The 13,035-nt window shown below is 43.0% G+C and overlaps 1 protein-coding gene across 1 annotated transcript in view; it reads left to right on the top strand.

Annotated features, from left to right (window-relative positions):
• Positions 1 to 13,035, top strand: part of ELL2 (elongation factor, RNA polymerase II, 2) — a 30,996-nt gene that overhangs the window by 4,057 nt on the left and 13,904 nt on the right. Inside the window, exons 3-4 of the mRNA XM_009573521.1 lie at positions 7,927 to 8,048; positions 10,905 to 11,068. Of these exons, the coding sequence (XP_009571816.1) occupies positions 7,927 to 8,048; positions 10,905 to 11,068 (286 nt within the window). The remainder of the gene's footprint in view (positions 1 to 7,926; positions 8,049 to 10,904; positions 11,069 to 13,035) is intronic.

The raw sequence follows: 13,035 nt of genomic DNA, 5'->3' as shown, positions 1-13,035 counted from the left end.
TGGGTGGCGATGAAACCAGCACAGTGCCCAGCACTGGGGTTCAAACGGGTGAACTCGTGCATAAAGGTGAACTGCGTGGATTTGGGGGAGCAAATATGAAGCTCTTAGAAAAAAGGCCAGAGAGAAAAAAGGAAGGAGAGGGGGAGAAGGCTGAAACTAAAAGGAAGTCTTCTCCCTTAAGGTTATCCATTTTTCTACAGGTCAGCGTAATCACTAAAATGTATACATTTGAAATGGTTTTTGTGTAGTAAAATATTTAAATTTTTTTGCAAGGCAGCCATGTGTAGTCACATTATTTCTGTAGAAAGGCATCTTAATTTCCTTTTTGAAGGGGGCACTTGCTGCTTATGTTCTGTAGTGTAGCTATAACGAAGGAGGAGGAGTTTAGTACTTGAAGAAAACAGCATTTTGCAAAAAGACTGCTAGTACTAAAACAAAGACAAAAGAAGTCAGTGCTGAGATATTTGTCGTGTTTAAGAGCAGCTTTTTGAAGTTTCAAATTGGTCAAGTAGGTTTCTGGAGCACTTTTGTCTCCTTGAAGGTGCAGGCTGGACGTCTGCATTAATGCAGACAAAGGAGCAAAATTTTAAGCTTGGGAGCAAGCTTACCTGGGCAGAAGCCACTGTAGCAAAGATCCAAATGACGCTATGGCAAAAATTGTCCCTCTTGGGATTTGTAAAAGTGGAAATTAGATGAAACACAGCAGAATGTCCCTGCTGAGCAGAGTTGTGCCCTTCCCCAGTAGCAGGGGTTTGCCTCTTGGCAAATGAAGCGTTGCTCTAAAGAAACTGTGAGTAAACTTCAGTTTAGAAAATGGATTAACTGGAAATGTCTCTCAAAAAAAATAGTGGACGCCTAACTTTGGGGGCCCTGCAATTATTAATTTTTAAATCCTTTAATCCTGTTGTAGAGGCTTACAGTGTGAGCTGGGCATTGGTGTGGATGCCCGCACAGGGCAGGAAGCAGATTCCAGCTCAGGCTTGTGAGCTACCAAATCTTATCCTTAAAAGTAAGGCTTTGAGGGAAAACCACTGGTGAGATGGTAAGGTTGGAACGATTCTGAGAAGAAACAAAGGAGAGAGAGGACTTGAACACATCTGCTGGAGGCACTTAAAAATATGGTGCTCATGTCAACCTGATGCTGTACTGTGGAAGAACAAGAGGAGAGTGTGAGTAGATGTGTTCAGAAAGGGAAGAGATTCAGTGACTCAGGCTTGGACAGCAAAATACGTCTGGCCTGAATTGAGGGTACTAAAACAGCACATAGTATCAGCGGGGATGTTGGAAAAGAGGAGGACAGAAGTGACAAAAAGCTACGAGCCAGTGAAATTGGAGTGAGTCCTCACAGGAGCTTCAGGAGGAAATTATGCAAACTGCTCTTAAGGTAGAGAGCCAACGAGGATGAGATGTCAGAGCGAGAGAGGGTAATGATAGATCCGGAAATCAATTACCAAGAGGAAGGGATTAAAGTCAAGGGTCTGAGTTGTTCTAGTGGATATTCTCTATTACTAAATCCATTAGATGGCAAGAAATTGCAAGCCAGTTTGAGGATGTAGAATGTAAAATGACATTTTAAAGTAGACTGCAGAGGGTCAAGAGTGCTCAACACTCATCCTGAAGTGCTCCAGCCTGGCCAGTTGTGACACTGGGGCCAGGTCAAACCACAGCACGCTGCTCCACGTGTGTGTCAGACCGGTGTGCTGGTGCACGCGTAAGGGTCTGCAGCTGTGGGTTTTGCTGGGAAAACTCCCCCTGCAGAGGGGTGAAAGGCAGGAACAGGGTACCCCTGTGTCCCACAAAGCATGCTTCTGTTGATGTCCTCATCTGCCTGGCTTTCCCCAGGTTGCACAGCCGCTTAATCTGAATTTGCCAGAGTTCGTCCAAGTTTGTTTTAAGTCTTGACCTTTTTTTTTTGTCACTTAAACATGGAAGCTTATTTTCATTTGAGAAGATTTAGAAGTGCTCTCTGCATCCTTTTGTTTCCAAACAGCTTAAAGTAAGAAAACTTTACCATTTTATCCTGAAGTCTCAAATTTCAAAAGCATAAAAATTTTAAGACTTAACCTCTACATAACATCTGTTCTTCCACTTTTGTTTCTGTATCCTGTGCTAAGACCTTTTTTTTTTAAAAAAAAAATTCAAGAGGGCCCTGTACCAATGCAGTCCGTCCTTCCTGGGATTTCCTTTGCATATCCAAGCTAGAATCTTCGTAAGTTTCAGTGTGTATAGATAAATAGGTTTGGTACTTGTACTGTCCTGTGCAGTGCTATACTCAGACTTCTCTTTGCCCTCTGGTGCTAAATCTAACTGCCACAAAGCGGTTGTTGTTGTGTTTTAGCTAGCGATGCTCTAGGAAAGGAGGACCCTTCTGTGAATGCCATCGCTGTGCGTTTATTGCAGTGATGTTGTTCATGAAGATGGCCTAGAAGAAAACTTTTTTATTTTCTTGGTTTTTTTAATTTCTTCTGTAGCTTTCTGCAAAGCTAGCTCTCCGCATCCATGCGTGACTGGCACAGTCAAATGCCCTGGCTGGCCCAGGAGAAGCAGCAGGAACGTGCTCGCGGAGCCAGGCTTCTTGCTGGCAGCCACCTTTTAGGTTGGCTTCACTGCGTTTTAAGAGCACACCTTGTCGTATTGAACTGAGACTAGTGTTGTTGAAGTCTCTCCAAGTATTTGTGTCCTAAAAAGTCACATCAGTGCTGGAGATTCAGGCACTTGAAAGCAGGAGGTCCCTTATCCCATCATCCACTACATAACGCAGGTGAAAATCTGCCAGTGAGGGAAGATTCTGGGGGTTGATTAAGTTTGTCTTTGAATTGTATGTAAACATAGATGAAATTGTTTTCTTCATGGAAGCTTAGAGCAGAGGCAGAAGGATCAAATTTCCTGCAGCTGCCATCAATTAAGAATGATCTGCTCGGCCACTCCTGTCTTTTCAGTGTGGACCTAGAAAACAGGCTTTCTGCATCTCCGTTAGAGAGATGCATTTGACATTAATGGTCATTCCTGCATGCTTCTGTTAAAATAATGCAAATTCTGTAGGCTAAACAAGCAATTACTCAGTTTCCAGAACTGGAAAATAACTCTCCTGCAGTGGCTTCTGACACCACCTTTTTCACACATCACCTTTGACAAAGTCTGTTAATCAGTGGATTCACTAAAGACAGGGTTTTTCTAAATTTTTTTCCTAAGCAGGAAGGAAGGAGGGTGATGGTACAGATAGTGAAGTGGTGTGAGAAGGCAGCTGTGAAGTAAAGTGGAGAGGAAATGTAGAAGGGAGGGGTTTGGAACAAACAGCTGGTCACCAGAGAGCAGAAAATTTGGTCAAACCTGGTGGGGAAAACTGTTGAGTGTTCACCTGTCTATGCCTTAGGTGCATTTTAGCTTGTTTTTTTCCCCTTCAGTGCCTGCATTCCCCCGATACTGTTTCCTGACTGTGCAGGAGAAGCATGTGTGGGTGGTACTGATAGCATCGAGGGGATGCGAAGACTTTTAGGCATGAGTAGGTGTTATTTACTGCTTTGTAAATCGTCGTCCATCACAACTTATCTGTGTTAAGTTACCTTGTGAAACAGACCGGTGATATTCTTTGAGGGTTTATCAGTTGTGGGCTTGGCTAGAAGGTAGCAACTAGGACAGGTATTAAGACCTGATCTTGGTGTTAGCTGAAACTGGGTCACTTCCCTGAAGGCTGCTGCACGGCAAAGCGGCAGTGGGAAGAGCAGTGAGGGCTGCACGTGTTGGGTGGGATGTACGGGGAGCTGGCACAAGGCTTAGCACAGCTGCCTATGTGGACATGTCTTCGAGTGGTGGAGAGAGTGTTTCACGTGACGGGCTTCTCGCACAAATGGGGAAAGAAGCATGTGCAAGGATAAATGTGTTTGGGCATGAGAAGAAAATGATGCCCTACCTTTCCATGCTAGTACATATTCTGGGAAGTGTGTAGGCTGCGGACTTGCCAACTCACACCAGTTAGTTAACAGGATTGAAGTTGGGCCATGGTAGGGGAAAGATGCATGCTTTGCTTTATTAGGATGGTGCCTAAAATAAGGGAAGAGATTGTTGTGAACTCTGCTCGTATACACCTGGTTTTAAAGTGGCCTCTTCCCTTGTCGGGACACGACGGGGGTGACTCTTTGGGTAAGCTGTGCAAACATGCAGCTTCTCTTCAGAGCTTTCTCGTCTCCTTTCATTGCCCTGTTTGGCAGCTTCTCTGAAACAAACATGCTGACAACGGGCTTGCAGTGCTGCTTTCTGATGCAAACAAAAGTTTATTTTCTGTTATGGATTAGTGTGGTTGCAATGTGTACTTTCTTAATAGAGGCTCCTTGACCTTCTTCTGCAAGTATCGCTCAAATAGGAAAAACAAACTTTTTGCCACTATGCTTATCTCAAGCCAAATGCAGTATCTTAATTCTGATTAAGCCAAAAATCCTTGAACTGCCTATTGAACTTTTCAGAACCATATAATATAAATTTAGAGTGTAAAAACAGGACTGTTTATTCAAAACAGGAGGCTTATTTGCAGAAGTTGCTGAGTCTATAAACTACTTCAAAGTGTTATTTTGTCTTGCAAGATACAGAAAGAAATGGCAAGTATGTCAACAGCAGTAAAAATTGATCTTAAGTGTTTGAGGTGACAGTATTTTTTGCAAACCTAGGTGTTGTCAGCAGGTTTATCCGCTTCAAGTATTGCTTTCTCTAGGTTGCTGAAAATGTGTTAATGTCCTAGGAATACTTTCTGGACTGCATATTGCCTAGCAAGAACCCCATGCTTTAGAAGTGTGCCCCTGTAAGGTATGTTTGCTTGATTTGTGAGGGCATGAGGTCTTTGCAAAGAAGCAAGGAGGGGGCCTTGAAATCTCTTCAGGTCAAAGCTGGTGGGTGGCATTTGGTAGAGGACAGAGGCTGGGATTTGCGCTGCACGGCTGGCTGCTGAAGCATCGTGCATCCCTGGAGCAGTGGTGTGCGACGTGGTGGTGGGAGGGGGCGAACGTGGTGGAAACCTCTGGCGAGCTGGAAAGCAGATCAAGAGCGGCAGCTCCCCCGTGCAAGTCTCACGTCACCGTCCTGCAGTTCAGCCTGCTGTTTCTTGTTGCTGTAGTCACATTGGTGCGCCCCAGTATTGCAAAAGCGTGATACTGCGGGCTTGTGTTGGTTGGGTATTCAGCTGTAACCTGCAGATCGTTTTCTGTACAGCTGCTGCCCCATGTTGGGTTTTTACTTCAAAATGAGGTACCTTGCACAGCCTCTTTTGAAGGGTAGTATATGCCTGTTTTCAGACCTCCATTCCAGTTTTTCAAGACTGCTTTAACTCCATCCTCATGCATTTTGTCCCTGCCAGCTTTGTATTACCTGCAGATTCAATAATTATTCTTCATTCCGTTTCATAAATGTTTGGGCTTTCACTTTTGAACCATAATATGGGAAATAGGCTTGGCTGATTTAATTGCATTTGCTATAACTTAAAATGCATTTTTTCCCTCAGAGCTTGCCCCAAGTTTATTAACGTTATCTGAATTATGACAGACTTCACTAAATTTGGGTGTTCGAAGGACAAAGCTTTTGGCTGTGTGGATATTCTGAATGGATTACAAAAAAAAGTTAACAAAAATGAAAGACTTGTGTCTGCTGCGTTACAGATTAAATAATAAAAATTTGGAACTGAGGATGAAAAAGTTAAATTTTTATTCTCAGCTTAGTTGCACTGCCACTTTTGAAATCTTCTAGCAGAGAAATATTCCCCTACCGTTCTTGTCTTCTCTTCATCCAAATTAATGAATGCCTGAGGAATGGTCATCTAGTTCTTCTGAAATTTGTGAAAAATATATCCTACAAATTTGAGAATGAAAGTAAATTTCTAGACCTTTTCTTTGCTCATGCAAAGAAACCTGTCACAATGGTTGCAGTAGCTGTTTCCCTCATCATCATCGGTGTCTTCCTTACAGAGTTTGTGTGTGGTGGGGGGAGCTTTAAAATATTCAGTGTTTCCATTTGAATTTCCGCCTGGAAAATCATTGTTGGTGATAAACTTCATAGGCATTTGCCTGTAAGGAGGCAGACTCGTTTTTCTCCATACTTTATCAGTGTCTTTTTCAATATTTGGGAGAAATAAGACCTCACTGAAGAGTGTGGAACAGCAACAAACATGTTTTTAAATGTGCTCTAAGGCCAGCTTCTGTCTTCACGTTACTGCATCAAAACACATTGAGCCACTCTGTGATTTAATACCCATGGCAATTCTTCCAGAATTTTAAACATAAATATTAGGGTACAGAAATTCCTAATGTTTAAGGTGATTGCATGCATATACATTCTTTAGGCTGATCAATGGAAAATAAAATTTGCTCAAAATAAACTTTGAGAATAAAGTCCAAACATACACAGTAACAGTTACCTGCTTCCCTCTGCTCAGCTGTATGTCTTGAGGGCCAGCCTCAAGATTGATCATAGTATATATTTGTTGGTTTTCCAAAAAGCATATCAGGCTAAAAAACATTACTTCTTCTACAGTGGGTTGAATTCATATTGTCAAATTCATACACACACACCTGCTGTATTTATAGTAAAACCAGTATGCTGAAACATTCAATCAGTGGTAGTTAATTGTATAGAATGTAGATCAATTTTCGTGTCATTTGGGCTCCTTCTTAGACTGATGGTTAACCTTCATAATCGTTAAAAGGTAAAGTTGCATATGTAATCCAAGATTATGTGTTTGGTAACTTACCCGATTTCCATTCTTATATAAAATGCACAGATTGCTCTTTTAAGCACACTAGTACTTTAAGCTTAAGTAAAAGAATGTGGTGCTCAGGTGACTTGTCTTTCTCCTTCATGTCCAGTCACTGTCCCAAGCTGTTGGTAAGCTCTGCCAGTACTGATGATTAAAATATAAATGGTAATGGAGTTGTTTCATAGTAGCACTTTGTGCAAATGACATTGACATTTACGAAGACTGGCCAATCTCACAAGCAAAATATCGAGAGAAAGATTTCTAAGAGACTGCTGAATATTGCTTTTAAATATCTTTGTCAGTTGTATTTAATATTCCATTAAAAATTCAAGCAAATTTCAGACGAACAGTTTCTTAGATTTACTGCAAGCTAATTTTACCTTCAGAATAAAGTAGTTGGATGGCTGTAGTTTTTTGTGCTTCAGTATTGTTTTGTGTAGCAGCACATTGAAAAATGTGCTTATGCCAATAAACGTTTTAACGATTTCTCATATTTACATTTTTAAGCTCCAGCAGAATGCGGCACGTTCTGTACTAAATGATTAGTTCAGCCAAGTAAATCAAGTTTTGTTACATCTGACTAAACTTACAAAAAAAAATTTACATTTCACATTTATGCAAATAATTGCATCTAGAGCTGAGTAGAAGAAAAAGGCTTTTAGCGCCTGTTGGAGTTGAAATTAATCTTTTATAGTTCAAGAAGTTTTACTCTTGTAATTTGGGTGTTGCTGGTTTTTTTCTTACTGGAGCTGACTCCCATACGTGCTTCATTAGGACCGAATAGATCACGAAGTCAGGGCAGTGTCTGTTGTGGTCTGTGTGAATTGCTCTCATCTGTTTTGTTAGCTGAGCTTTGGTCTGTCTGATTATACTGAGGCACTTGCATTTAAAGTTAAGCATGTGCATATTAATTCCTCTAAATGGGAGAGGACGACTTGCCATTTGAATGATTTGCTGAATTAGAGGCTGAGCAACTGTAGCCTTTCCAGTGCAGTTACTGCTGCGACAGACACATAGCCAGCGCTGTTTTCAGTGGGAGAATTGTGCCAAAGCAGCCTGTTCAGTGACATGACTGAAATCGTATCACAACTTTCAAAATGCAGTTTCTCATTTAAAATTACGGTCCTAGTTAATCGCAAGCAAAGGAATGTAGATTGAAGTTTTTACATAAACTTTTTTTTTCCTTTTAGCTTATTAAAATTCCCAAAGTTGATCTGCCAAATGAAGTACATAGATTTAACTTCTACTTGTCAAATGTTGGCAAAGATAATCCTCAGGGAAGCTTTGACTGTGTCCAGCAAACGGACTCAAGGTAAGTTTTACTTAACGTTTTCTTTCATGGCAAATTTAAGTAGATTCTGTGGCTTTGAGTGTATAGTGAAAACCTTTCACAGAAGCATGCTCCTAGTGATGAAGCAGTAGAAAATTAATTCCTAGCAATAGCATGATTTCTGGCTAATTATAAATACTTGCTTTTACATAGAATTCTTTTTGGTTTTGCTCTTAAAAAAGTAACCTTTTGAGTACTTTCTCACCTCTTAGTGCTATTTTTAAAAGCATTTGGAGTTCAGTATCGTCTAAGGTAGACCAGATCCATTCTACAACCATATGTAAATATGATTATGGCTGGCGGCATGCTAGCATGCTGGCCATGATGGATAGTTGTCTTATTTTTAAGAAACCACATAAATCGGTGACCTTATCCATAATTGTATGACGATGGTGTTTCAGAACCCAAACGCAATACAGCAGCGCCTTGTCCTGGTCATTTGAGTCAAAGTGAACAGTGTTAACGTCTACCAAAAAGGCAAGAAAATACTGTGCTTTTACATTAAGTTTGCTTCAGCTTCTAGAATATTATGTTCAGTGTAGTTTTGAGGTAGTCCAGTGGTGTTGAATAACTGTTTGTCCCATTTGATTAACTAGGACATCGCAGGCAGAGTTGGTGTATTGATCTGGGAAGCTGATAGCAAACAGGCACACCGACACGTCTGCAAAAGGCTCTCAGTCACAGGAGGGCTTCTGCCCTCAATTTCAAAACAGAGATTTGTCTAGATAGCGGGTTTGGGGAGCAATGAGAAAATGAGCTGATTTAATAGCTCTCTGCCTAACAGGAGATCTCTCAGCCTCCTCATCCTCCTCTTCCTCCCCTTGTGTTTGGTCTCTTCTACTACAGTACAGCCTTTCAGTGAACTCGCTTAACTGATGGGATTGGCAAAAAGCCGAATGGTTTAGTGGCAGACCTGGGGGAGCCTGGGGCAGTGTGGGCTTTTTGGGGTTGGGCTTTTTTTTTTTTTTTGATTAAACTCTTACCTGAAAGGGGCCAGACAGCTGCCGAGGCTGGCACAAAGCAAGCGTCAGGAGTCCGTGCCGGGGGTGAGAGGTCCTGCCTCCGCTCCTGGCTTGCCTCTCCCGAGCATCTCCGAGGACACTTTCTTCTTTGGGAAGGAGCACCTTCCGTTAAATTAACTGGAATAATTTTATAAGGAAGATTATATTTAAGCTGCTTTAGCTCTGAATAGCATGCCTATTTCAAGGTGGTTTTACTAATCTACTTCAGAACCTAATTCAGACTAGCTTTTGCAAGGTCCTTTGTAGCCAACTCTCGGTTTGTGCAAAGTGCCTGCAAAGTTAATGCAAAACTTGTGTGGTGTTACACGCAGAGTCGTTTAAAAAAAACTAAAACCAGGAAGGACCTCTGCAGGGTATCTAGTCTAATTTTGTGCTCAAGGCAGGTCTAGCTTCAAAACTGGCTCAGATTTTGAAAACGCCTGGCCGGGGGAGGGGATTACACAGCGTCTCGGTCAGTGCTCGGCTGCTCCTGTGGTGACAAAGCGCACAAAGGCAGCGATGTTCAAGGAAATGGGCAACGGGTAAAAGCTGTGCTTTAAATGGCAAGAAGGACCTTTTTTTCTGTTGTAAATGCGCTGATTTTGGAGCAAGGAGTCAATACATAGTGCTAGGCTGTGGACAAAACTGTAGCTGTATCATCTTGAAATATTGGTCAGTGGCTTGGTCCAGCTTTGTGACTTTCAGAAACGATGTAAGTTGAGATGCGAGATTCTTGATCCTTCTTCTTGGAGCCTTGATGGGGAGCTTTGGGGTGGTTAAAGTGTTTCAGGTTAGCTAAAGACGGTGTCCTTTCCCCGGTCAGAGCTGTTGCAATGGCGGGTGCCGCACAGCGTACTCGTTAAGAGCGGCGATAGTTAGGCCAGTTTAAACGAAGCCACTGTTAGTCGGTCGAGGTGCCCTGGCTGGGCGCAGTTGATCCTTCTTCTTGGAGCCTTGATGGGGAGCTTTGGGGTGGTTAAAGTGTTTCAGGTTAGCTAAAGACGGTGTCCTTTCCCCGGTCAGAGCTGTTGCAATGGCGGGTGCCGCACAGCGTACTCGTTAAGAGCGGCGATAGTTAGGCCAGTTTAAACGAAGCCACTGTTAGTCGGTCGAGGTGCCCTGGCTGGGCGCAGTGCTGACTGTGGAGGGCCGGGCCCCTCCAGAAACGCCTCCTGAAGCCCAGCGCCCACCCTGACGCTATGGAGGAGACCTCGTGGTCCTTCCCCTCGTGCGGGGTTGGCTCCGAGTGCCTCACCTCGGACGTGAATCCTCAGAGAAGCAGGCAGGTGAAGCGCAAGCGATCCTCAGCGGTGTCAAACGCACAGGGCAGGCGACGAGGAGGGCGGACATCTTTGAAAGGAAGATGAGGGGAGACCGGGGACGCAGGCTGCGAGGGCGGGCTGGCTGGGCCTCGCAGGGCCCGGGGCACCGTGGGCCACCTCGGGCGGAGGAGAGGAGAGGAGACGTGTGCTGAGCTGAGAGCTGGGCGCCGGCGGAAAGCCTCCGGGGCAGGAGCCGCCCGCCGTTAGGGCGCCAGTGAAACCGCCCGAGCTGTCCCTCTCATCGCCATTGCAGCACTAGCTCTGCAGCCACCAACACTGCCCTGAGCCTGCCTCTCAAATACAGTTATGTGAGGAAATGTAGTTACACCGACAAGTAAAACTGATACGGTTTGGATGTGTAGAGACAATTCGAAATATATTTACACCCTAGCCAGCTGTCAGAACTGGAAAACATTTTTCTTCACCTGTTAAGACAGGTTTTAAAGTTCCTGATACAACCATACTTCTAAACCTGAACTAGTGCTTGGGCTCAACCTTTTTCAATGTTTTTATAGTTCTGGAGCCTCGCAACTCAGTTGCCTGGGACTTATACAGAATAAAATTACAGTATGTGCAACAAGTGATTCCTATCTGACGACCAGAGAGCGCATGACCCAGGCAGAAGAGGAGTCGCGCAATCGAAGTGCAAAGGTTATTAAACCTGGTGGACCATTTTTAGGTATGGTTGTATTTCATTTTCTACTAGATATCTGTAAGTTTTCAAACTCAGTAAATACTCTTTTCAGCGTATTCTTGGGAGAGGTGGTGTGTTCAGAGGGCTCGGGTGTAGGTAGCTTACCCTCACGTTAGAGATCTGTGGTGTCCTGTTGCTGCATTCAGACATTAGCCTTTTTTTTTCCCCCAGAAAGCCTGACAGTCCTTCCTTGTTCCCATATTGCTTGACTGGTTGAAATTTTGACCATTGAGGTGAGGGTTTTTACCACCCCATGCACTTAAATTCTCTGGTTTAGTAGCTAATGTTTTGGTTTTGTAACAGCACTTTGGAGTACCTAAATACTGTGCTAAACCATTAACCTTAATTTGTAATCTAAAAAAATTAACATTGAGGAAGTCCATATAAAAATTCATAACCTTAAGATGAAAAACTTTGCTTTTCACACTTGCTAATGCTGATTAAATTTATTTATTTTATGTCTTGCTCATTAATAAGCAACTGTTACCACAAGAGCATGTTTGGTTTTTTTTTTTAAAAAAAAATGTTAAAATAAGGTAGCATTGGCATCTCCCCATGGATTTCATCGTCTTCCACAAAACAAAAAGCATTTAGGTGGTATCGTTCATTATTAAACTGTTCTGAGTATGGATTCCCCGAGGAGCTGGCTGCAATAGGCGCACGGTGAGCACCACCTCGTAGCCGTCAGTGGTACAGGCTGCCCGCGCAAAGTAAAACAGGCTCTCTCTTGGCTTTGGCTGCAGTCCTCCGCCAGCACGGACGTCCCCGACGGTGATGGTGCAACACTTGCTCTGCCTCAACTGACTGCAGAGTGTTTTAAGCCAGCATCGGCATGGCTTTTTGGAGATACAGAACTACCCGTGCGTGGCCCTGACACTAAGGGAGCTGGGCACGGGTGAATGCCAGGACAGTGGAGTGGGGAATGCTTCCCTGTGTTGTCTAAACTGCTCTTCAACAGCAATGAGAGGAGCCACTTTCACCTATTTCTAAACTTCTCTCTGGGAAGTTCTGTTTTACATGGGAATGATCTGCGTGATTCTTGTTAGTTGTTTAAGTAGAACTTAAGTGAAGGTTTAACATTAAATAAATGGGGTCTGAAGACTGGCAGTAGGACAATTACGGTGTTTGAGGATACTTTTGTTTCAGACTGGCATTGAGGAGGCTCGGGTAGGACAGGTCTACTTGCTGGTAGGGCATGGGGGTGACTTTGCAACATGCTTCATGCGGTACAACTGGGGTTGTTAATCATGTTAATGCTTGGTATGGTTTCAGTTTGTTGGGGTTTTTTAAATTGATTCAGAGACGTGACTTCAGGAGGTGTTTTGTTTGAATGCTGCTTATACTATCCACTGTGTCAGGGGTTTGTGTATCTACATTGAATTTAACTTGTCAAAACATTTGTAATGCATTCAATAAACAACTGGCAAATTCATACTGTTCTAAAAATGTAACCTGTGTGTTTGCACGATTGGGTTTGTTCTTGAAAACCAGAAGGGCAAAGTCCCGGAAACATGCAGGGTGGAAAGGTTGTAAAGGTTTGGCCTCCACTGCAAAATGGAAACAAATTTTTGCTGTTCCTGAGGACAAGCAGTACATAAGCACAACTCTCTGTGTGTCTGATAGAAGAGAGCAAGCTCCAGCTTTTCTCACCAATACTCATTAAATCTCCTTTGTGTACCAAACATGAGTCATGGTTTCAGAAAAATGCCTAGTTCGTGTCACATCCTCTGTTGGGTTGCGAACAACATTTACTACAATGATTTTCTGTAATGTTTTGATAAATCTTTTTTTTTTCTGTCTGATATCAAACGCTATTTAAAAACACAGAGTACAGAATTTTAGGTCTTTTTCTGGAAAACTGAGATTCAGGTTGGGTGGTGTTATTTTTAAATTCTGGATGCATCGCTTGCAAACACTTGCATCGTTCCTTCAGTTGAGAAACATGTTTTTAT

Source organism: Fulmarus glacialis, unplaced genomic scaffold (genome assembly GCF_000690835.1).
Source record: "Fulmarus glacialis isolate BGI_N327 unplaced genomic scaffold, ASM69083v1 scaffold27592, whole genome shotgun sequence".
Lineage (NCBI taxonomy): Eukaryota > Metazoa > Chordata > Aves > Procellariiformes > Procellariidae > Fulmarus > Fulmarus glacialis.
The sequence above is the reverse complement of the archived record's forward strand: the minus strand, read 5'-3'. Positions and strand labels throughout refer to the sequence as shown.